The 25,649-nt window shown below is 34.4% G+C and overlaps 1 protein-coding gene and 1 long non-coding RNA gene across 5 annotated transcripts in view; both read left to right on the top strand.

Annotated features, from left to right (window-relative positions):
• GPM6A (glycoprotein M6A) overlaps positions 1-18,491 on the top strand; it is a 151,267-nt gene extending 132,776 nt beyond the window's left edge. For all 4 annotated transcript variants that reach the window (XM_090138936.1, XM_090138934.1, XM_090138935.1 and 1 more), the window contains 5 exons: positions 2,871-3,027; positions 10,222-10,375; positions 11,856-11,932; positions 13,182-13,247; positions 16,270-18,491. In XM_090138936.1, the coding sequence (XP_089995062.1) occupies positions 2,871-3,027; positions 10,222-10,375; positions 11,856-11,932; positions 13,182-13,247; positions 16,270-16,422 (607 nt within the window). In that variant the 3' untranslated portion in view covers positions 16,423-18,491. The remainder of the gene's footprint in view (positions 1-2,870; positions 3,028-10,221; positions 10,376-11,855; positions 11,933-13,181; positions 13,248-16,269) is intronic.
• Positions 18,492-20,979: 2,488 nt separating this feature from the next.
• LOC149918135 (uncharacterized) lies at positions 20,980-25,014 on the top strand. Its single transcript, XR_016466404.1, has 3 exons — positions 20,980-21,062; positions 23,248-23,438; positions 24,849-25,014. It is a non-coding gene; the product is annotated as an uncharacterized LOC149918135 (long non-coding RNA).
• Positions 25,015-25,649: the final 635 nt, after the last annotated feature.

The following is a 25,649-nucleotide window of genomic DNA, read 5'->3' as shown; positions in this document are numbered from 1 at the left end:
AAGTGTAAGCCCTGTGTGTCCTTCTGCTGTGCCCTTGTCCCCCTTGCCCATTGGCTCCTGTTCATTGCTCCTTTTGCTATTCACTTTTACCTCTCTGGCTGCTCTGATGCTCTGTCTGCAGCATTTGAGACTTTACTGAAACACAGATGGCAATTAATCTCTGAGTTCATTCATGAAGTATTAAATTTTATTTTTAGAGAATGTCAATCTCTGTTTTACAAGGCCTATATTTTATTATCTTTTATAATTTCATTGGAAGATCAAAGTTTATGTGAAATTTATAGATGCTGTAGAATAATGCCAATAATATCTTCAAAACTATATGTGATTTAAAGGCAACAATTGTAATATATCTTCTTTAAATATAGTGTACCTAGTAGATATATTGCAATACAATTATCTCTGATATTCTAAAAGATAGTGAAATTATTGTTTCTCTATTTTTACTTCTTACTCTTTGCATTATGCAAGATCCATTCTCCTTGCATTAAGTCTGGCTATTTCATTTCATGTAGTCTGTCCAGCAGAAATTTTACTATTTTCTGAGTGTGTGATGGGAGCATATGAGGAATATATATTTGGTTAGTATATATATATATATATAAAATATATTTGGTTAATGTTTATCTCTTTCTTTTTCCCTGAAAAAAAGATTAATGAAAGCTATTCCTTTGGTTACACATAAGGCTGAAGAAAAAACAGAGATACGTTGGTACCCTGCTTGATATGAGCAGCTCAGTGGGAGGCTCAGCACAGATGGTTTAAAGAGCTGTTGCAAGGGCTGAAATAGTCTCTGGACTTTCCAAAAGCCTTAATCCCTTCAGGGCAATGATAGCTTCTAATTTCTACAACACTGAGCACACTGAGGTCTGTGAGGAGCTGCTGCTGGCATAACTCCCACACTTCAGCCACTGGCAGAGGTTGTGCTTTATAAGGTGTATAATGTAGGAGGGGCAGTGTATCCTATGGCACGATCACAAAGTTGTCTGTTGCCTACAATACATTTATTTTCATCACTAATGGCAAGATAGGCTCAAAAGATCATTCTCCCGTTAAAACAGTGTTACACTGAGTGAATTACTCCAAAATTAGGAAGATAGGATTTTTACAAGATAATCAGTAATTATATCTATTAAAATAAATGTCATCTTTGCACTACCTAATATTGTCTACAGTGCTAGATTTATTTTACCATTGTGAACAGTTTGTATATCTCTTCCATACACGTTTCAATTTGCATTATTTTTCACTTGCCTATGAAATAAAGGGTGATGTGAAAAGAAACAAAGAGGACTTCATTATTGGGATGTAAGATAGAAAGTATTTTCATTTGCATTCCCAGGACACTTCCATCACTGCCCTGCAAAAAATATTGCAACATGCTTATTGCATTAATTTATTACACATTCCATCTCTCACCCTCTCAGCTAGGTCATAAGTTGAGCTGAATTTTTATGAGAATAATGCAAGCTTAAAATAAATTCAGTGATGCTGTTGACACACTGGTACATCTTAAACATCAGCTGTAGACTTGAATCTGACTTTGAGTCCCTTTCAAAGATATGTTAATAGGCTGTTGAGCCTTGTTATTATCAACTGTGTATTGAGAGTTCATTTTGGGGTGACAATTAAAAGTGTGAACCTAAAGAAATGTTATTAAATATTTCTTTTAATAATAATAGTTATCAATATTGGTGTCTTGAGAGACTTTCAATGTGGATAGCTGTTCAGTGCATGTCAAAATTCATCTTGTAGCTCCTTATGGCAGTCTGGCTTATTTTTCATCCTACTCCCTAATGAGCTGTTTTATCTTAACCTGGACATACTAACTGACTGGAACATACTAACACCTGAAACCTACACATTACCTTCTTCTGAAAAGTCACACAACCTGCCAAATTACATCAATAAACTGAAAGCTCACTGTGGTTAGTTTTTCAGAGAGGTCTGAGTATAAGACAATGAAACTTGATTCAAGGCAACGATCATGGGGAGTTTAAGCTTGGAAAAAAACTTAGGGCAGAGAAATCCTTCTGAGCATCTCTTCAGAAACCTTTCTCAAGAGAACATTTAGGAGACAGTGTCTCCATGTCAGCACCACTGGGTTTGCAGAGAGTGCTGAGCTTGCCAACCACAGCACAGCCCATTGAATCTTTTTAATCGCTTCAGTCTTCTGGGGTCTGCATGTTACACTGCAAACCATTGTTTGATTTCTTGACTTTTGGGTTTATAAAATGATGTTTTTAGGCTCCACTATAGAAAATCTCTGGATGATCTGTCTTCGTTGCTTTTGTTTGAGAAGCATATCTTTCTGGTTTGAAGTTAGGGATCTCTTCTGAAGATTTTGCTATTATGTGTCAGACACTTTGATCATTAAGGAATAAGCAGAAAAATAATAATGAGGAGATGATAACAGTGGCTGATATTGCAACTTGAGAACTACCTGCATATGTAGATTTATTGAAGATTATAACAAAATACCTCATCTCTAATGAAGTGAAACCTCAGTGTTAGGTGCAATATTTACTCAGGGGATGTGTAACCTTTTCCTGTTTTTTCTTTGCCACTTTATCTAGATGAAAAATGAAATGAATTTGTGATTTTCAAATTTTTCTGACAAATTGAGCTCTCTTACCTGCATGAATCAATGTTTAGTTTTTTTTTCAATTAAATGATCCAATATTTTTATATTGATGCTGTTTTATTCAAAAGTTCATTCCTGTACTCAGCTTCAGCTGTTATAGTATATCAACACTTAAGCTGACTCCAGAGTAGTAACTTTGATGCTGAATCTAATTATCTCACCATGAAATTTCAGAGTCAGCTTTAAATAGTTATGTGGATAAGTAACTTTTGCTCTTCCTGTACAGGATTGACATCTTCAAGTACGTGATATATGGTGTAGCAGCTGCATTCTTTGTATATGGGATTTTGCTGATGGTGGAGGGATTCTTTACAACTGGTGCCATCAAAGATCTCTATGGGGATTTCAAAATCACCACTTGCGGCAGATGTGTCAGTGCCTGGGTAAGTGGATAAGATTTTGTAGTTTTGATACAATTTGTATGTTTGTAATGCATTGTGACGTTTTTATTATTTTTTTCTTTAATATTTTCTGATACTTCAGTGATTAAAAATCCTAGCAAGGTATAATAGACTATTTAAAATGCTCTCCATGTCAGTTAATCACAGAGTAACTAGGAAGAAATTAATTCTACCATCTGAATGGGAAAACTTATTCCCTCAGCAAAATAAGCTCTGACAAAAAAAAACCAAAAGATTATAACGCCTTCAGCTGCACTAGGCAAGAAATACTTTTCTTACTATTTTCACGGGTGCTTAGAAATCTTACCCATTCCAGTTTGGGACAAGCTGAGTTCTCTCATCAGACTTTGTTTTGTTTCATTTTTAAATGAGAAGCAGTCCATTATTTATTCCTACATTATCCCTGGTTTGAAGAGCCAATTCACTTATTACCCTGGAAAAGATAGATTAAAAGAATTCTGATTTATACAGGGACTTAATCAGAGGTTTCTCATAGTGAAATTGCTGACTTTTTGGGGCTGGGATTATTTTAAGGTCGGTGGGCAGGCCTGTTTCGTACCAATTAAATTAACTACATATTTTGTTATTTGACTCTTCTGGATGTCAGGTGAGAGGCCTGGACATTTATTAAATTGGAATACAGATAAGGAACAAGTATAGGCTTGTCACATCTCCCTATCATACTAGTAGCTATTAAAAAGAATACTTTGGAAATCCCGACACTTAATATTAAACAAGTAAACAGGTGATCTACACACTAGATATTAGGAAACATGGCATATATGTAATTCCTACACAGATGTAACATGCTCCACAGTAATGCTACTTTTTGGTGCTCTGACCTTTCAGATTGCGTAGTTCATAGAATAATTAATTATTGTTCCAAATGATTAGAAGCTAGCAAAGAAATCTTAGCAGTTTGGTCAGTTGTACATAGTTTCTGCAGTTTCAGAAAGGTAATACTTCTCAGAAGACTGAATGGTTATGTTTAGAATCTACCATATGATTAATAGCCAAATCACTGATTTTCACCAAAAATCCACATCTCTTGATTCAAACTCAAGTTTATGTGTTTTAACATCACTGAAAAGAAATAGAAAGGGAAGAGGAAAGTTTTGAAAGTGTGTCAGTATATGCATTTTGAGGCAAAGAACTTCCAAATTTCAAATGGACAATGAGAAAAAGATATTTTGAAAACATCAGTGTGTTAGAAAAAATAAATAAATTAAAAAAAAAAAAATCCTATCTGGAAGATTTTAAAATTAGATGGAAAATTCAGTTGGTGTTAAATACCAGATAAGATTTAAAGACTTTTGTCTTGCCTAAAAAACATGTGGAATACCAAATGTCAAAGGTGTTATGCAGCCTAATGCTACAAAACCAGCAACATCATAAAGAAAATTCAGAAATAAAATATGGAGTATGGCTGGTTTACAAAAAAGTATCAGATAAACTTTAAAATCTTCAAGGAAAACCTATTCATCTGTCATTATAAAGACATATTCTTCAAACTGAATGTCTCATAGTTAGTGGATTTCAAAATTTCAATTTTTCTTATTTTTTTCTATTTAATTTCAAAAAATTGGTTAATTAATCTTTATAGTGTGTTTGTTATGCAGCTGTGAAAATCTCCTCCCCTACTGCTGCCAATAAATGAATTCACAGTAAATCAGAAAGTTAAACAGTTGTTTTATAGGCTGCTAACTATATTTCAGTTTGTCAGATATCACATATAGAATATCAGCCTCGAAAGGAACATCTAAAGGAATTTTAGAAAAATATACATTTAAATGAAAAGAAAACAGTGATGATGATTATTGCTTTTAATTTTAGCAAGATGAGTTTTTCATCCATTTAAACTATCCAGAAAAGTTAAATGATAGAACAAACAAACAAAAAACAAAAACAAAACAAACAAAAAAACAGTTCCTTAAAACAAATGCTTCAAAAGTTTAAATTTCAAGGATTTCACCATTCTCTGGTAATAGCTTTTAAGAATCTAGAGAATGTCTCCTTGGCTAGTATTTAGTATGTAAATGAATCACAATTAGGCAAACTTGAGAAGTTATTTTGACTGCTACAGTCTGTCCTGCTATTAAGGAAATTTGGACCAATATTGTTATGTTATTGGCTTGCTTTTTCTCTTGAAGCAGTTGACTTGAATGCCAGCCAAGAAGAATTAACCACAGAACAGTAATAACATAGCATGAAATGTATCCATGTTTCAACAAGAGTCTTGGAGCTGTGCCTAGGAATATAACATGTCAGAGAGAGAGAGAGAGGATGAACATGTTCTGTAGAGGCAATAATAAAGACCAACAAGTTAGTGCTAGGAGCAGTGAGTGTAATATTCTAGACCAAGCAGAAAAGTCTTTACAAGTGTGTATTTTCTTTGATTTGTAGCAAATTTAGCAGTAATGTATGAACATCAGACTCTTTTTTTCCAGCAGTGTTATCTGTAAAACAAGAGAGGTTGAAAAATGTATGTTTCATCATTTACTTCTGTCCAGGAATGGGGTATGAGGCACGAATGTAGGAAGTGCTAGTTAGAACAGATCCAAGAATGCAAGAGGAGTCTCTTAGGTTGTGATCTACTTAAATGTCCTTCTTTTATTATATTTATATTTCAAACTAGATGTAAAAAGAGAAAATGAGGATGGCTAGGATGACAAAGGATGATTTGCAACAACTTAAGCATCGATATATCAGTGAGTTTAAAGATATCTGTACAGTGAGGTTATATTAGCATTGAAATAAAATCTATAGGTAGTCAAATTCAAATGTGATGTTATAGAGACAGAACATTTTAGGAAGAAGTTGAGATCTTCCTGTTCATGCTTCTGAGTTGCCATCAAAAGAAAACTGCAGATGATAATTTCTGAGTCTGGGAAGAAGTTTGGAAGGAATGCTTAGATTGTCAAACTGAAAATAAAAAAAAATATATTAAGTATGTGTCACAGTAGATAATAAATGTAAATCAGATATGAACAGTGCAAAGCATACTTCTTTTCATAACTCTGTGGTAAAGTTTATGTCAGGGAGTTCATATAAAACAAGAATGAGTGGTTTGAAACAGATGAAATTACATGGCACCATGAGCTTTTTAAGAGTTAGGTATATTTTCAGGCACTTCTGAATTTATTGCTATATTTCTGTATGTATATATGTAATAGGTAGCAGAAATTTCTTCATGCAATAAAATGACTAGAGTAACAGTTGGAGTTCACTATTTCCATTTCAATTCATCTCTTTATAGTAACATAACTTTTAAATATGATTTTGTAGTGTCTGTCTCCACGGTGACTGAAGTAGTCATAAAATGTTGTTTTAAGAGTATTAAAATATTTATAAGAAAACTAAAATAAGAACAGTATTAGAAAGTCAAAGTGCTTTTCATGGGACTAGTATCCATATGTTTTAAAAAGAAAGCAGTAACTGATATCTTGATCTTATTAAAACAGATAGAGTTTGGTAATGTTTTCAGTGGAAACAGGATTTTACCCAGCTGTGACTGCCATAAAAGCTGTTCTGCCATATATGTGTTATTTTAGAATGTACAATGAAATCTTTGCTTCCTGATGCTGATCTGTGAAACAGATTTTATCATAAAAGCCTTCCAAAAGAGTTGGTGGCTTGATTACTTTGATGCGTCATGATTCAAGACAGCCTTGTTGCCAATGAAAAGCTTGTAAAATCTGGCAGGAAGGTATTACTAGCTACAGAGCAAGAACTTTGTGCAAGAGCTTAACTGCTACACAGAATAAATATCTGTTTTGCTGAAACTATTATCTAGTTAAATGAATTTCTCCATCCTTCCATTTCGTTTTGTATGTTTGCCTTCTTACAGAGACAATTGAGATGACCAGAGAACCACATCATCACTATCAGTACAATGCATAGAGTAGTAAAGAACAAACTGTGCTTCCTCTTTAAGATGTTGTACTGCTATTTCATAAATCTTTGGCTTGTCACATAGTGGAATGCTACTTCAAAGCAGAATGATCCCTTTGAATCTCTGGAGACTAAGTTCTGAATTTAATTCCTGCAGTGAGCAGGCTCCTTAAGCATTTCTTACAAGCTGTCTGCAGCAGAGGGTAGACTGTCATAGCATAGAAAATTATTTTTAAAAATACTTTAGTCCTTCACCTATGGTTTTCAAACAAATCTATTTGCATTTTGACCCCATTATAAAAAGAATTTGTAACGTTTCCTGTTGCCAGAAACTAATAACTTGTTGAACAAGGTTAACTTTTTGGTTTTTACTGCCCCTAGGGCACTGTTGTCATGTCCAGATTACATGCCTCACAGATGTCAGTGAGAGCGTCTTCCAGGAATAGCTGTTAATTACCATGATTTAACATGATTTTTTTGAATTTCAGTTATTCTGTGAGATGAAGGAAATTTATCTATCTTTTCCCTGTCCTTTGAATATTATGACAAAAATTTGAGCACATAATTGACCATGGCTCCTCAGTCAAAGCTGGCAGGAAGAAAAAAAAATGAAATTCTTCTTTTTTCTAAACTATTTCTTAAAATTAAATCAGCATTTGATTCCCTTTTTCTGAGCCACTAAAACACGTAATCATGTCTTTAAAAGAGAATCCCTTCCACAAACAAGCAGACATTTCTCTCTGAGTTAGTAGCTCCTATGACTCCCAGCCATCATCTGACAGATTTCTGCTGCTCTTATTCTATGCCCCAGGCAGAGGCAGGCTGCTTTTTTTGGTGTTTTTTTTTTTTTATTAGAGGCTAACGAGCTCTGTTTTTTCCTCTTTGCTATACCAATGCTTTGTGTTATCTCAGCACAGACTTTTAAGCAGGATTCCTGTTCTACGCTACAGAGAGATGCACTCCTTCTACAGATCAAAAGATTCACAAATATTAAACAAAGATTGTAATGCTCATACTAAGGCTGATCTTTTTCATCCCTGTCCTCTCTGTTAAATTATTATATATTACTACACTGAGCACTATGCTAAATGTTTAAAATGTTGATTAGTTCATAAGATCTGGAAGGAGGCTCAAAAGGTATGACCGCAGATTTATCTTGTTTGGCACACTCATAGAATATATACTAAGGAAGCTGTCCTTACCTTTAACATGCTTCCAGAAAACATTGATCTATAGAATATAAAATAGTAAATGGAGGCTTTTAAGGCTGTTCTGAGAACACACTAGGAACATTCTTATTGGTTGTTTCTGCTTTACTAAACCTGTATGTAACTCTTTAGCATGATAATAAATGAGGATCAGACACAGCATTTTAATTGGGAATTCATAGTCCTTACGTGAATCTACATTTCCAAGTAATTTTCCGAGTAGTTACATGTAAATAAATGCCCAAGGTTCAAACATATGTTGCCTCATCAGCTTTAAGACTGTAAGATGGAGCAAAGAAAAAACGTTTCTGTTCATTGTTCCACTTTACCTTATAGTTTCTTGAATCCTTCTGATAATTATTTTTAGAGCTATAAATTCTCCATCTTTTCAAAATACTGCTGAAAGACCGATCTACCAAGGGGCAATCAGGAAAGTCAATCTGACTTAAATTTTAAACTGGATTAATTAAGCTACATTAAATCTTATGTAAATACACTTGCTCAGAAGCAAAATGGCTTTTATTAAATATTATTTGGAAGTAAGTTAAGGTAAATCAAATTACAGTCTCTTCAATATGGCTTGAAAATGTCCATCCTATACCAGCAAAGTAATAAAACTACCTCACCTAAAATTCAAAACTAGTTTCTGCTTTGGATTATTTTTCCTGAACAGGTACACGTGGACAAGCTATGCCTGGAGCAATTTTCAGTACCGTTTACAACCATTTATAGCTGATATTGTTTGATTTCAAGAACTAAGAACTGTATTTTTATTAGGCTTTTTCCTTTATGACCTCATGTAAGAGATCTTTCATTAGAATAATGAGAAAATTCAATTTTCCCTTTATTTACTCTTTAAAGTTTAATTTTAAGCACTCTGTGGACCAGCCTATTCTGCTTGCAAAAATAGGTCTTATTTCTTATTCTCAGATTCCATGTTGTTTTGGTTTTTTGTATTTTTTGTGGTTTTTTATTTGTTTGGTAGGTTTTGTGGTTTTTTGTTTTGTTTTTGCTGTGGTAAGCAGCTCAAAAAATGTCAGTGTGCTGAATATTCAGCATTGTGTTTGGATTCATCAACCTATCTGAAACCATCAAATCTTGAGACTATTTGGATTCAACATTTAAGAGGTTGACTTTCTTCCACATTTAGCAGTGTAGCATCTTCATATCCTTTCCATGGCATAAAATGAAAAGTTTACTGATGAATGTCTGCTAGTTGTCTGAGGTGGAATGCTTATATATTTAGTTATTTTATATATTATGCTTTCTGCCAGTATAACTACCAGCCCTGGAGGCAAATGGAGTTCAATGCTTCCTACAAGCGTATTGCTATACAAGTAATGAATGCCATATTCTCAAGGCTCAGGGCTAAAAAAGGAAATGTGCTGAGCCTTTGGGAAATGTGTTACAAAATGTGTAGTTTAATTCCTTGCTAACAGAGGTAAGCACCCTAGTTTGTTCACAATGATGAATTCCCTTCTATTTCTTTTGATCTCAAATTTCTTTAAATGTAATAACAAAATGACAGATAGATGGTCTCATTGATTCAACACCAGTGAAATTCTGCAGTAGCTATGGATTAGGACTTGTTTGTTTTTTTTTTTAAGACCTGGATTTTAATAGCAAAAGCAAGCACAGCATATAGTATTATACTATATATATATTTATTAATGTGAACAGTAGTAGTAAAACCAATCACTGTTGCCTCTTGTTTTAACTAAAGACTAGTGGTGATGGGGGAGAGGTAGAGATATTCTTCAAAAAGTGTGCAGCACTGGTCAGTACTTCAGGTGGGATGCTTTGCAACAATCACAGACCCAAGAGTGACAGGAATGCGTGGAGTAAGCTTGCATTTCTGAAAGGGTAACTGCTCTGTTTTTCTAATGAGACCAAATCCATAATACTAACAAAGACAGAAAGAGACAAAAACAATCAGAAATCCACTTTCTCTTCTCTTTCTCTTTTTTTTCTCTCTCTCTCTTTCTCCCTCTCTCTTCTCATTACTCAGTGGTTCTTTTTCTTGCATTTGAGTATCAGTTAAATTCTAACTTACTTGTTTTTCCCTCTTTTACTACAGTTTATTATGCTGACATACATCTTTATGTTGGCTTGGCTTGGAGTTACAGCCTTCACTTCTCTGCCTGTTTACATGTACTTCAATCTGTGGACCATTTGCCGAAATGCCACCTTAGTGGATGGAACTAATCTCTGCTTGGATCTTCGCCAGTATGGTATGTGAGTGAAGGATACTAAATACAGCAAGATTTCACAACAGAAAATGTCATGTTGGTTTGTTTCCAAGTATCTGAATGTTTCTGACCAATGTTTTTTTTTTTAAAAAAAAAAAAAAAAAAAAAACTGTTTCTATGGTATTACCTACAAGTCAAGGCAGTTTATCAGAGATTTGCTGCATTATTAGGCCTTGTGAAGGTGAAGAGCAATACAAATAGGAACTTTCTAAGAGGCTTCTGGAGAAAGAATCTGGGGCTACAGGGTGAGCTGTGGAGTTTAAAAAAATGTGGAAATATATTTGTTTTTTGAAGGATGGAGAATTTAGACATAAAGTGGTTTGGAATTTTATAAAAGTCTGAGAATTCTTGGATTTGATATTGATTCCTTTCTTTCATAAGACTGATTTGAGACTAGATACTCTGGACCTCTGTGGTTTCTCAGCCCACAGAGCCTTGGGTAATCTTACTCCTCTTGGACACTTCTGTGAGTCTCATTCCTTTGTCTCCTTAGCCAAATATAAACATGTGGTACGTTTTTAATTGCTGCCTGAAGATAGAAAAAATGCTGCACTGCATAGGAGTGAAAGAGTTTGATATATGTCGGATATTTAACTTAACCTGAAACAAAATACTTCACCTTATTGTTTTCAGGGGTGATCTATTTAAAAAAAAAAATTCCCCCCCAGCATTATAGGTGAGTTGCAAAGACAGTTATCTATACAGATCTCACCAAAGTATTCATTCTTCTTTCTCTTAGCTTTTGTTTTGCTCGTATTTATTTTGTTCATACTTATTTTTTATTCTTATTTTTATTTAAAATGTTCATACAGCACTAACATGTAAAATGGATATTCTGTGAATATATCTGTTTTCTATAAATTCCGTTTTAAAACTATTTGTTTCTAATAGGAAAGAACTTCACTGTTTTTCATGATAAATGATTTACAGGGATTTTCTTCAAGCTGTCTTTGATTTAGTACTTCAACATTAGCTGAAGCAAGCAGTGTAAATTCTGGTTATTTTTGCTGATAGAAACTATTATGACAATCAAATATGTGTTTGAGTAATTCTTGGTTATAACTTTTGGAAGAAGCTTTGTACCAGATCAACACATCTGAATACAATATACAGCATAGTTCTTAATATGAGGGTAGAGAATATGAATATCCAGCATGATATGTGTACACACTGGTTGCAAATTATTTCCTAATGTTTCAATTATTGTGCTGATTAAAATGTAGAATAAAGACTTCTTTTTTAATGGCACAAAAATCATTGCCCGCATGTTTCCTAGTAGAATTTTTACTAAGAAGATGATGTTTGCTTTTTTGATGACTGAAATTAGGAAAAAATGATTTTGTTATTAACTAGACTTCTATGTAGGAGGCAAAAATTGATATTTCTTAGCTTTCCTGGCTCACATGAAGTAGACTGCTATGTACTAGGAGAACTAAATACTGTGAATGTTTTTTCTGCTCAGGTATTGTAACAATTGGAGAGGAAAAGAAGGTTTGTACCACATCAGAAAGTTTCATCAAGATGTGTGACTCGAATGAGGTGAGTAAATGTGATGATATTTTGTCAAATCCATGACATACGTTATAATAGGAGTAACTGGTGTGTTTTTTTCTTCTTACTCTTTGTTATGATTCTAGCTAGAGTGATAAAATGGTGTGGAAAGTGGAAAATACAGTGATCAAGTACTTTTCCTGCTCTTTTACCAATATTGCATTTAGTCACTGCAGCTTCTCTGGCCATTATTTTTCTAAACATACTTGTATTTTGTTTTTGTTAAGAAATAAACAAGGTGCATGTGTTTTTGAATACTAATGCACCTTGCTGCACAATGAAGATGACTATATATAGAATTACTGTTTGAAGATCTCAGTTGCTGTTATAACAGGAGAATAAAGTTTTCAGATGGATTAGACCAAATTTTGCAGCGCATTAGGATAAATGTACCTCTTTTTATTTTTTTCTCAGGAAAAGACCACAATTTCAGTACAGCCGAGATCTTTGGTTCTGTTTTTAAATGATAAAGGTAGAAAACAGGGCAGACAAAGTGTCTATCTAAAACTGTAAGAGAGGATAAAATCTTGATCAATCTGAAGTCAGAGGGTGCTTCATTAAATGTATCTCAGGGTCTTACTCTTTTTGCATAAATCTTCCTAGAATGCAGTTACACAATCACCCTTCTTTATATAAGAAAGCATCTAAGAAAATGCAACCCTTGCTGTACAAGGGTACCTTATCAGTACAGTGAGTGTAAACCAGATCACTGGTCTGAAAAACAGATGTAATCATTTAGTTTGGGATAGAGTGGAGTAGGTAGCTTGGATTACTTAAATAACTTTGTTTATATTATATCACTGTGAACAAATTTTATTGGCAAAATTTGGAGGAAAATAAATCTGCATATGAGCATATGAAAAGCTACAGCTGGCAAAGGGAAACAAATTCTTAGTCTCTCTCTGCCACTAGAGAAACTAAAGTTTTGAAGAGCCAGTTAGATAGTATCATAATCACTATCATAGAGAGTATCACTGCAAACGTAAACTATTTTTTGAGTCCTGTTAATTTTTAAATATTTGTTACTTATTTATTTATTTAGTCCTTGATATGAGTATTGTAACAACAATGTCATGTTGTAATTTCAATCTTTTGGTAAAAAGTATTAGTAATCACCAGTTTTGTAGAACGATGGTACCAGGAAGGCAATCTTTTGTTCTGCATTATTCAGGCTTTTTGTTCAGTTTCCATTTAGCATTAAATGCATAAAAATCCCTTTCTTTGTTCCTTTTTGCAGCTAAACATGACATTCCACTTGTTCATTGTGGCACTCGCTGGAGCAGGAGCAGCAGTCATTGCTATGGTAAGCTGCCTAACACCATTCTATTCTATTCCTATTCTATTCCATCTTGTCATTTGAATCACTAATATGTGCTGATTGTTACTTACTCAATCTGCATGCCTATTGGTACAGTATAATTCTGTAATTCAGTACTACTACCTATATGTAAATTTAAATTTTATTGCTGGATTACCTTTTATGTAGAATGTCATGATTGCTTTGAATAAGATGCACCTTCGGGTACTTAATGGGAATTTTTACCATTCTATTGCTATATTCAGAAAAGCATAGGAACTTGTGTGTCTTTCTTATGACCAAAATAATATCCATTTATTATCTATGCCTTTCTGGATATTCACAGGCTTACCATGCTGCTATTTTATTAACTGTGTCTATTTGTCTGCTCTGTGCATATATGTGAATATCTTAGTTTCTCTTTTAGGACATACTTTCAATTTTTGCCAATGAGAATGTTCCAAGGAATAAAAAAAAAGTGTGTGAGATAGTGCCCTTGGCTTCTTTTTTTTCCTTTCTCTTTTTAAACTGCTTTTATCTAAACACACGAGTTTCTTTTTTTTTTTTCCTTCATTTCTCTCCCCTTTTCCTTCATTTCTTCTTTCATCTTGGGGGGTGTGACTGACCAGCTGTTTGACGCTTAGCTGCTAAACCACAACAATGAGGTAAAAATGTACTTTCTGTCTAAATGCCTCATACAGTACGAAGAAAGATCGTGTGCTCCAAATCAGAAGAAATTGACAGTGGGCTAGGGTATCAAAAACATTGTATAGAGGTAATTTAAGTCACTGGAGAATCACCATCCTTCTTCATATGTGCTATTGCAAAAAGAATCAGAACAATGCTAAGTTGATGAAATTAGGCTAGTGTCTTTGTACAAATCCATAAGAGTAGCAAAACTCTACATTTGTGAAATTTAATTCTTCTTGACAGAAAAATGAGATCAAAATATTAGTCCTTTACAAAGGAGAAAGCATATGAATTCATTGCAGGTTGAAAACATTTATTAGATATTTACTTTAAAATAGAGTATCTGACTGAAGTAGTAAGCATTTTGTATTTTTACCATTCAGCAATAACACTATTTTATCCATGAGATGTTGAACAATTGGAATAGTAAAATCATCTCTTTTAAATGACATTTTGATCATTTCATTGATATGCTTCACTTTATCACTTCTGGAGATACACTTGCAAAACCCAAATTAGTTGGTATATGTAAACTCTTTAAAGTTGTCGAAGTTTGCTTATCCATGTCAGGACTATCTGAGAGTAAGTTACTTTTCATTACTCTGGATTAAAAACATACATGTAGTAGAGAAATGTGAGTATTTATTGCAAAAACAAACAAAATTGTTAAAACCATGTGGTCACAAGTCATGTTTTCTCCATAGCTATTACTTTATTCTCTCTTTTGGTCTCAGGTTTGTACATGGATTTTGATTTTTTTTTTTTTTTTTTTCAATTAATTACCTGCCTGTTTAGTCTCCAAAAGGAAATGCTCTCTGGGGTTCAAAAAGTATATAAATTAGTGTTGGAGCATAGAAAAACTCATATACTTTCAGGATTACATGACATGGAAAACTTGATTTTACAGAGAAGGAAAATGTCAAACAAAAGTCAGGGAAATACGTAAGTGGGCTAGTTCCTGTAGCCAAATAGAATTGTGTTCTTTTGAAGGATGTTAGATGCAGGTAAGAGAAGAAAAGCAAGTTCTTCAGCCTTCTACCCTGCTGAGATCATGAAATGTCCCAAAAGGAAAGAAAAAAAACAAAACAAACAAAAAAATCCATTCCAAATTCTACAGATCTGAAAGGTCAAAATATACTTTCTTCTTAGGAAGAAAATTAAGCAGGAATGTTTCATAGACGACGGAAAGACCCTGCACTATCTTGCATATGCCTGTAATTGAAACGTCCCGAGGCAAACTGAGGAAGCTGCCCTATTTCAATTTGAATAAGCCTTGACAGGGCTTCAGGCTATTCGGGTCAGGGAAGTGTGAAATGCAATTAGACAGCCACTTAAAGATGACCTCCTCCCTGTGTCAATGTTATCTGGGAACTTGGTGTGAAATTAAAAAACAAACAAACAAAAAAAAACAGTGGTGGTGGAATCTTTAGCTAATGTGTAATTATGTAGCATAAATATGTATTTGAGATTTTTTTCTTTATAGATACTGAAGTAGTTACTTCCAGGGAAGTCATCATACTTACAGTGAGTGTGACATGCAAGAGATTTCAACTCTATGCCAGAACTTTGGTTCTGTAACTTTTTTAGAGAGAGAAGAGAGAAAAATTGGAGTTAAATGAATGCCCGACTATGCACAACGTATCTTAAGAGTAGTTTGTCTGTTTTTTTGTACTTTTTAAAAGCCAAGTAAAATGCCACGTGAAAATGCCAGACTCTAGTGTCATAGTGGAATGTTACCAAATATTTTGTGTCAAGAAATCAGGGCCTACAAGGTCCCATTTTCATCACATAATCTTCAGCTGTGAGGTTTTCTGGCTTACGGATTTAAGAAGTGAGGAAGTTGCTAAGAACACTGCTCAGGTAACCTCAGCTTGTAGGATTCTCATCTGTCTACCTGGCCAGATATTATTTTTGAGAGGTTCAAATTATATTTTTCTATTGAAATCATACTCTCTAAAGAATAGCAATGGTCTAATTATCTGAGATGACAAAATGATTAGAACTTCCAGTCACATTCTTTGAATTTTGTCAAGAATTTTATAGTGGGGGAATAAATAAATAAATAAAGGTAAGGCATTTAATTCATCTGAATGGAGATTATGGAAATTTGATACCATCATCTCTCATTTGATCTAATAATCCCAGACCTGGATACTACTCATGGTGCCAGCTTTTGGATTAATTTAGTTTGATTTCTTTTTCCTATGTACTAAATGATGACCAGTAAGTGTTCAAGAGTAATACGATCAACAACAAACTCAGCCCTGTAATTTCTAAAGTTTGAACGTGAATCTGGTTAGGTCTCTTGATACTTAACTCCATGTTACTTCTCTTACAGGTCCATTATCTCATGGTCTTGTCTGCCAACTGGGCCTATGTGAAAGATGCCTGCAGAATGCAAAAATATGAGGATATTAAGTCAAAGGAGGAGCAAGAGCTTCATGACATTCATTCTACTCGCTCTAAAGAGCGGCTCAATGCTTACACATAAAAGAAACCTTGTCTTACTTTCTAACACGTGAATGCTTTGTCGTTTAACTAAAGGCCATCCAACCATTTCAAAAACAATTAAAAGTGCTTCTCACAAAAGATAGTTTGGGTGACTTACATATCACCCATGTGCAATTCTTGGTTGTCTAGCACTTGGTTTCTAAATTAGTTTTTACTTTTTGTGATCGTTCTCTACCACAGAGCTCCTAAATAGCCTTTCCTGAATCCTTTTAAGCTAATTAGTTCCGCTAGATGAAGGATACTAAACTATTGTCAAATACAAATATGTGTTTGATTTTTTTAATCACTTTGTATGTGTTAAGCATAACACCTTTTGCATTGTTTCTTATATGTTTTTGAAAAAAGGTAGCTTTTTATACTTTTTAGTTTTGAGTTCAATAACTACTTTAACTACAGGTATACTTCAAAGGGACCATTGTACATGATGTACAATATATAAAGAAAACACTGATGACTTTCCTTTATATTTGGAAATCTTGCCAGACGGACCCTCATCAACTTGAATGAAGGTCCTAAGAACATTTTAAACGATCAAAGGTGCAATTTCTAAATTTGTAATAGTGGGTAAAATAAAAAATGGGAAAAAAAAAAGAAAAAAGAAAAAAGAAAAAAAAAAAGAAAAAAGTGCTTCTTATCTTTGTTAACATTGTATTATTATTGATGTTTTTAAAGAATATTCTCTTGTTCCAAGTTCCATGGGTGATAATTCCTGTTTGTATTGTGAGCATGCCGACCGTGGTGCTAACAATGCATGGACACTTGCCTTTTGAAGGAGTTCAATACCACGGTTACCTGTTAAAGAGTTATGGTATATAGACAATTGTTACTTAAGTGATATAGTTATCCATAGTTTTTTACAGAATGATCTCTCTTTAATTCAACGATGGTTATGCTAAATTGGAGTTGTTCATGTGATGATGTGAGAAATTACTGCTTAGCTACATTTATGAAAGTAATATATCAAAAATACAGTGATTGTAGGAATCAGAAGTTTTTACCTGCTTTAAAAATTTAAATGGATTGCACCTGTCTGAACTGTACAAGATATATTAAAGGAGACTTCCATAAATGTTGTAGCTTGGCTTCTAGCTTTCCTACGCATATTGGTTTACCTGTATTATGTTAAAGTTAGGTGAAAGACCACTACAGAGCTTATTATTTGAAAGTGTAGTAATATATTTGAACATTTATTTTGATAGGAAAATTTTATCAGAAAGATAAGTCATCTTAATTTGAAGGAATTTCCTGTATCAAAAACAAAAGCAAGCAAGCAACCAACCAAACAAAAAACCCTACTTAAACTAAATCAGTTTTATCAGACCAAATTTGGTGGATTTTTTTAAATTAATTTTTTTTTTTGCCTATTTCTAATGCTACAAGAATGCTGTAAAGTGTCTTTTAAAGTGATGTAGCCTGACAAGACATTTTTGTCAGTGTTAAAAACTTAGGTAGTTTGTGCACTTATTGGACCATTGTGAATTCTCTCTCAGTGTAAGTGCATTTCTAATAAAACTTCTTGAGTAAAACTCTTTGTACTATTACTAGTCATGCATCATCAGTAATTTTTAACAATTCTTGTAGTAAGTAGAGGGTATTACTATAGTTATTTGTGTGGCATGATAATGCATTAAGTAGTATTAGTTGATTGATTACTTTTCTTTTGCTTGTTTTGGGGATTTTCGTTGTGGTTTTGATTTAATTTTTAATTTTTGTTTTCTTTTTAACTTCTTTTGTTTTTGTTTGTTGTTTTTTTTTTTACACTTAGGCTGTCCTACAGGGTCAACAGTTTTCTCATAATGTGCAGTACCAGTATTACAGTTCTGCAAAAAGTATTAGGAACCTCTTTTGGATTCTATATTGTAGTGTTTCAGTTTTGTGTCTTAAAACGTTTGTGCTGATTTTTAAAACTATGTCTTTTAAACTCATGTAATGATGTTAATGCTTTTGGCTCTTCTCTGGTATTAGAGTTTGTATTTTCACAAAGAATGCTTTGTAGCAGGCATTACAATTAATCTGTTTTGTACATAAATGTGCCAACAGCTTGATGGTGGCGTTTTTGAAATGTAGAACAAAGTGCTTGCAAAAATGTAATAAACACACTTGTGTACTTTGTGTACTTATTAATTGTTCATGCTGTGTAGTTTTTTCTTTGCCTATTCTTAACCAAGTCATTCATACCAAAACAATCAAAAAGTCCTGTTCATTCAGTTGCCCTTGCTATTGGAGCAATGCTCATGGTCTCATGTATTTTTTGTACAGCCCAGGAGATAAATCCTTTAGTAGAAATTATGAGAACAAAAACTAGAACTAGAAAAAATAAGGTGGAGGTGTTATATGAATTATAGATCATGTCTCTGTCAAATATGTGATTTAAAAAAATCTTATTGCAGTGAAAAGTGACAAAGAAAATCTAGAACTAAGAGTAAAATTTTTATTCCCTATCATGACTCTGAGTTCCCAATGGACTGTATCTCTCACAAATCACAAATGGGTAAAAATAAAATAAGCAGCTTTCCCATGAGATGAGATTCAATTATGGGGAGTATGAGTACTGCATTAAAACTCACAATCACTGCCAGTGTGTACATTACTTCAAATCTGTGTCTTAAACAACATCTACTATCAGAAATGATATATCTTAAGAATAAGAGAGTAAAAGATTTCTAAAAGCAAAATTCATAGCCTGGGAAAAGCAAGGTAGCATGGATATATGTGCTATAATTTTTACCTGTAGGTCATGAGAAAAGATATACAAGGTTGGTGTTACTTTGATCTCATTTGGAACAGTTTGCCAGAAGCTGGGCTGGTATCAACTTGAAGAGTGCTGAAGATATGGGTACCTGAATATTACAATAGCTTTTACTTTAAAACTGTGATAACAATACATTACTTATGTGCATGTAATGTAATTTAAATTGTTAATACAAATCTACTGATGTGTCAATTAGCATGATATCGCTAAGGAAAAATAGTTATAATATAAATCCAAAATGTGTTTGCTTCTCATTTGACTGTGTTATAGCTCTTTGTGTGCAGTTGATGAGAACACATGCCATAATGGCAAGTGATTTTCCATCAGCAGCACAAGCCAAGGGAGCAGCAGAGCTTCTCAAAGCTCAGCACATCAGCCATAACTGATTCACTTCAAATTCTGCATATATTTAGTGTATATCAATTTAGGCTGTCAACAAACACTCTTTTCTGTTTGTTGGCAGCCTAAGCTGATTTATATTGAGGTAGGGTGCATGGGTCTTCATTTCTATAGACACTGCTGTTCTTAATCAAACTGTGATTTGTGCTTTTCAGATGCAAGAAAATCAATTGTAGATAAATATTTGGTGCAAGATTTTTATTTGTTTGCAGGAAAGTCAGGTTCAATGAAGACTAGTTTAAAAGTTCCCTGCCCTTGATCCTCAGTTTCCCTTTTTCTTCAGTTTGTTCTTAATCATCAATAGTACTAAAAGCATGTTACAAAACAGATACAAAACCTCTTTGAGTTACAAGATCTTTCTACCTGTTTGCCCTTATTCTTACCCATTCTTTTATTTATTTATTTACTTATTTTTGTGCAAGATACTTTATATCCCAGCAGGATCTTATTGATGTCCCTGCTTTCAGCACAGCCAAGCAAACCAAATCAGCATGATTTCAGCAATGGCAAAATTCATTGCAGATGTGGGGATGAATGTCCGCAGCGGGAGTGGATGGAAAGAGGGATTTTAAAACCAATCTTATTCCCAAGGTCAATTTATCACATGGTTTGGCTGTAAAGTTGAAAAGAGGAGACACTGAAATTATTTGCTAAATTCATTTTAGCAGAACAAGAGAAATGGCAAAAACTGCAAAATGAAAAACAGCTCTCAAGTGTTATTTCTCAGATTTTCTTACATTACTAAGGTATAAGTTATAAGGTATAAGTTAATTTATAAGATAAATTATTCCTTTAGTTTGACAGATCTTAAGGGATAATAATCTGACTTCCCCTATTGATCAAAATTATCTGTTGATCCCTGGCTGCAATGCACCTATAGTTGGCACTGTAAATTTTAGGGCAGAGCTTCTCTATACTGTACTTACTATAATAATCAGTGACAGAATATTATATAGCACTTTTCACAGTTAAGTTCCAGTGTATTTTTCTAATTAGTCATTTCTGCATTACCACAACTGATGGTTTAGCTGATTTTCTGAAGAATACATATTCAATTCAACTAAACCATAAAAGAGCAGACTATAATGCATTTCATCCCAGGAGAGGAAGGGCGTTGCTTAAACAAACTCTCTCTTAAATATAAGCAGCCTTTTATTTCCATTGAATTGCACCAAATGTTGCAAACAGATACTATTTATGCAGCATTTATGTCTCCTGGTGATATCCCTTTTCAGCACCACTGACATTTTGGGTTGATGTCTGTTGAAAAGAACAGCATTCAATATATTTAGCAGCTTTTTCTGTCGCACATGAATTTTTTCTAACTTATATTCTTTACAAAGGAGGAACTTGGCCATTTCTGAAAGTTTTCAATTATAGTTTCTTGTTTTTTCAGATATCTACAGAGAATTCCAACACTTCAGTGACTTATTCTGGCAATAAACAGGTGTTAGCAATGATGGCAACAGGTAAGTGATGCCTGCTAGTATGATGATTACTTGGTTAGTAGTGGATCTTTTTTGACTGAGCATCAACCAAGAACTTGGTAGCTATTTTGCAGAGAGATCTGTTCTGAGAAGAAGATTCTGCCCAAATTGTACAATCTGTTGTGGACTTCTTCCCCTCATGTCATGCTGAGTCTGCCTAGATCATCCAGGAAAGATGATCTTGGTTCCTCTTTGAATTTGGTATTTCTGATCTGCCTGCTTTTCTTTGATGTTGCTGAACTTTCCATGTCTGGAAGAAATGGCTTGGGGATGGGTGTATCTCCTCTAAAAGTGGTGAGGCCATGTCAACCTGAAGCTCTTTTTACAGTAGCTGCCACAGGTTTAGCAATAACACAGCAACAACTGAAATTTTGCCACTAAATCCCTGTCATGCTATAAAAAAAGATGACTTGAAAAAATAAGTTTGCATGAATACTCTGTGGTTCTGCATGGTGAGTTCAAGCCAGAAATACTACATAGACCAGAAAAATAATGACAAGAGCTGTGTTTTCCAGACCATCTATCTAAATGGTTTTCTTACCCAGCTGTCCAAGAAAAAAGGATTTTCATAGGGAGTATTTTGTTCTCTGAAGCTATTGGTCCTGTATCTTCTAAAAAGCTTTACTCAGAGCTTAGTGAATTTATTCTTGAAGATTAAGAGTGAAACTCACTGGGGAACAAACTATCCTGAGAAAGGCCATGTTCCAGTTAAAACATGCAAACCATCTTCTGGAATTTTCTAATTCCATCTGTTTTATTTGCATGTACAATCAAGAAGGCAGTCTTGAACCCCTATCATTGAGACCATACTTTTATGATAGGGGACAAAAAGTAACATGTTGAGCAGGAATACCTCATTAAGGTACTTCTTTTATGGCTAGGTTCTTCTTTCACTATTTGTTTTTCTCCTTGACATGCTGCTCTTTGTACCATAATTTTAAGTGGAACCAAAGTAACATAAAACAGGGATAAGGGCAGTGAAAAAGAGCAAGAGAGAAGTGAAGAAATGCAAGAATTTTCCTTTATAGTAGCCATAGCAGTACACTAATAATCTGGCTCAGGACATCTGCCTTAAAACATTTTTACATGTGTATGCCTTATGCAACTCAAGGACTCGTGGAGGCATCTCCAACCCATGATTTACAGACTTCATGAGGCCCAGCACAGCTCGCAATGTGGCAACCCAGATTGGTGTGTTAGTTTCACAAAAGCAAGGTCACACATCCCACTAGTTTTGTTTTTGTTCATCTCTCTTTTTCTCTTAATGTTTTAAGACAAACATTTTAAATTAAAATGTTACTTACATATTAATGATATTGTATCTTTTGCAAATGCTGCTCTGAAAGTAATGCCTCCTATTTCATGTTTTTGGCCCGTGACATCAGAGGCAGGTGGTGGTGGTGGTGGTGGTACAGCAGTAGAGCTTGGACCTTCCCACCATATTCCACGTTGTTACTGTATTACAGATGGCAGCAATCTGACAGCATGGTGTCTGATATGGAAACGTGTATGAAGCAAAGATGTATCACTGAATTCCTCCATGTGGAAAGATTGGCACCCACTGACATTTGCCAACGCTTGCTTATGGAGACCAAAGAGTGAATGTGAGCACAGTGAGGCGCTGGGTGTTTCAGTAGTGGTGATAGTGGGTCACATTCACTGGTGCAGATTGTTATGATCACAGTTTGTAGGCTTTTGTTCATTGCTGGCAAAAATGCATAGCTAATGGTGATAACTATATGGAAAAATAGGGTTTGTTCGTGACTTTTTTTTTTTGTTGGTGTTTTTTTTTTTTTTTTCCCTGTATCAATTAATGTTATTGTGCTCTTTGTAGCTGTTATCTTTTCTATGAAAATAAATAGGAGGTATTACTTTTGGAGCAACATATTTATATGCAACCCAAGATGTTTTCTATTCATTAAACGTTGCCAAAGCAAGTCAAAAGGTTGGACATCCCAGGACTTGTGAGAGTTTCCCACAGGGTACAAAATGCAAATGCTATCTAGAAAACCTGAATTTTGAGCAGTTCCAAAGCATATTTCTCCTTAGAGGAATTCAAGAGGAACAGATAGCTGAGAGAAACCTGTAGCTACATGTTCACTTTAATTGTCGCAGTAGGATCAAGTAGCTGGTGGTGTGCCCATGTGCTCTTGCTTTGTCTTCCCAGCATGAATAGCGTGATGGTATGGCAGATGTACTGCATGTGCAGCAGCATGGAACAGTCAGGTAGCCATTTATGGCTGCTTGAAGATGCAGATGTGGAAGAGGACAGATCCCTGCTGCACAGACAGAAGCTCGATCCCCTCTATAGCAAGGCTGCATTTCACTCACAGAAATGAAGAAAGCCAGAATTTCAGGGTCAGCAATCTGGAAAATTAGATGCTTGTATCATTTGCTGAAAAACAAATGAAAAATGTTAGGATTTTTGCAATGTAGTAGTTCAAGTTAATTGATTACATTTTCGTATTAGTCATGTGAACACAATATAGGTATAGTCTGATAAAACATGGGCTTGTGTATTATTTTTGTTGTTTCTTACTTGTTTTTTGTTAATACGCAATTAACCGGTGCTCAGTTATCTGAAATTCTACCATACAGACTGGGCAGACTGTTGTAGTATTCTGATATCCTGTAGGACTGTAAGCCCATAGTTTTTATTCAGTTGTTTCTCTTAGAAACCTCAGTAAAAAACAATACAATTAATGAGTACCTGAGTGAATTAAATACACTTGAGTACACACAAAATGACTTTTACAAATGGAAATCTATTAAGCAAACTATTGGATGGTGTCAGCAGCTATGTAGATACTGGCAGTACAGTATATTTATGATTTATTTTTTTAAAGATTCACATTTTTTCTTGCCGAAGGATTTTAAGCTTAATCAACCATAGGAAAATTCTTATATATGTTAAAAGAAAACAAAAAATAGTGTTGGGTAACATTATAAATATGACTGTTTGTATACTGGAGATAGGTTGTTTTTGGACTTTAAGTTCTAGACTCTCAACCTTGAGCATGGTTAAACCTACAGCTGCATGGACACATCCATCCCTCTCAGAAAGAATATTTGGTCATTTCTGTGGAGTTGGACTTCTCTGTCTTTTCCTAATCTGAATTTATCTTGACTTTGCCATTAGTGACTCAGGGGAATGTGACTCAGAGACTTTATGACCATGATAATTCTCCTTAGCTCATTGGCACCTGCTATATGAACACAGATCCTCTTAGATTTTTATAGCAGCTGCATTTGTGGAAAATATACTTCCATGCCACATTAATATTAGAGCCATCTTTAAGGAAAAATATGATATTCAATGATAAGGTGAAGTATTTCTCATATTTAAAATGACAGTTACTATACCATAATCTCTGTAAAGATGGTAAGATAGTTTATGAAAATAATAGCAGCTTTGGTTGTTATTAATGGACTTAATCACCTTAGTTTGATTTCTACTAATAAAAGGCCTCTGTACCTTTGTGTTTGCTTTTTTTTTTCTCTTCAACTCCTCCAAATCACTTGTGTTAAGCATAACAGTACATCAGATGTCTCCCAGAATTTAACATGTGAATGAAAAGGATTTTTTGTCATACTTTAACGAGCCAAATACTGTTCTTCCCCTTCTTGCACAGTCTCTGAAGGGCTACCCTGTGTGCTGGAGCTTCATGTTTGCTTTCCCCCAACTCTTTTCCTAATAGTTCCTTCACCAACACATCACTGTCCCCAGGCAAACCATTGCTGTGCCTCCCTTCCACATTCTCTCTGCAGGTCAGGTCTGCTCCAGCTGTGAGTAACTGAGTGACACTGGGAGTGATGTTACCAGACTGAGCAACCATGACACTGTACCCAGTTAAGTCCCTGCCACAATTATTCATCACGCTTCTTCTACCACATTCTCATCCTGACTGCCTAACTTTGAGGAAGAATATGCTGAGTATAGCAAAGGCAGGTACCAAGAAAACCCGAGGTACTCTGAGAAGGCTACAGAGATGTTAACTAAGGAGGAAAAGTCTGAGCCCCATAAAGCAACTTCTATTGTCCTTCAGTATTCAAAGTATAAAAATATGGTAAAATCAGGAAGGGGGGAAACCTATATACTCACTGTATCATGTCACCTTAGCTGCTATGTAGATTTGTGCTATGTGATATTTATCAGCTGGTGTTCAAGATTCATTTTTGCTTTTCTTTCTTACATTTTTTGTATGATTTTGTTTGATCTGACAAAAGAATATTTTGGTAAATCTTGGTAGGAGATTCAACTGGGACAAAGCAGTTGATAATTGAAGCAGCAGACTACGTATTTCATGAAAAGGGGTGAAAGTCACAATGTGAGTTTATGCCACAAGATATATGATGCAGTTCTGTGAACGGCAGTTGTTTCTAGGAAAAAAATATAAAAAAGAAGAAAAATCTCCTTGTTCAAAAAGCAAGAATGGTTAAGAGTGTTCAGGAATTATACATGTGTTTTCACAAGTGGTGTGGAAATTGCTGTTTTTTATTTTGGCAATAGATACACAGATTAATATATCTGTTTGTATTTCCTTTCATTAAAATAGGATAGAGAGCCAT

Source organism: Phasianus colchicus, chromosome 4 (genome assembly GCF_987193195.1).
Source record: "Phasianus colchicus chromosome 4, bPhaCol1.hap1.1, whole genome shotgun sequence".
NCBI lineage: Eukaryota > Metazoa > Chordata > Aves > Galliformes > Phasianidae > Phasianus > Phasianus colchicus.
Note: the sequence above shows the minus strand (reverse complement) of the source record. Positions and strands in the feature narration are given on the sequence as shown.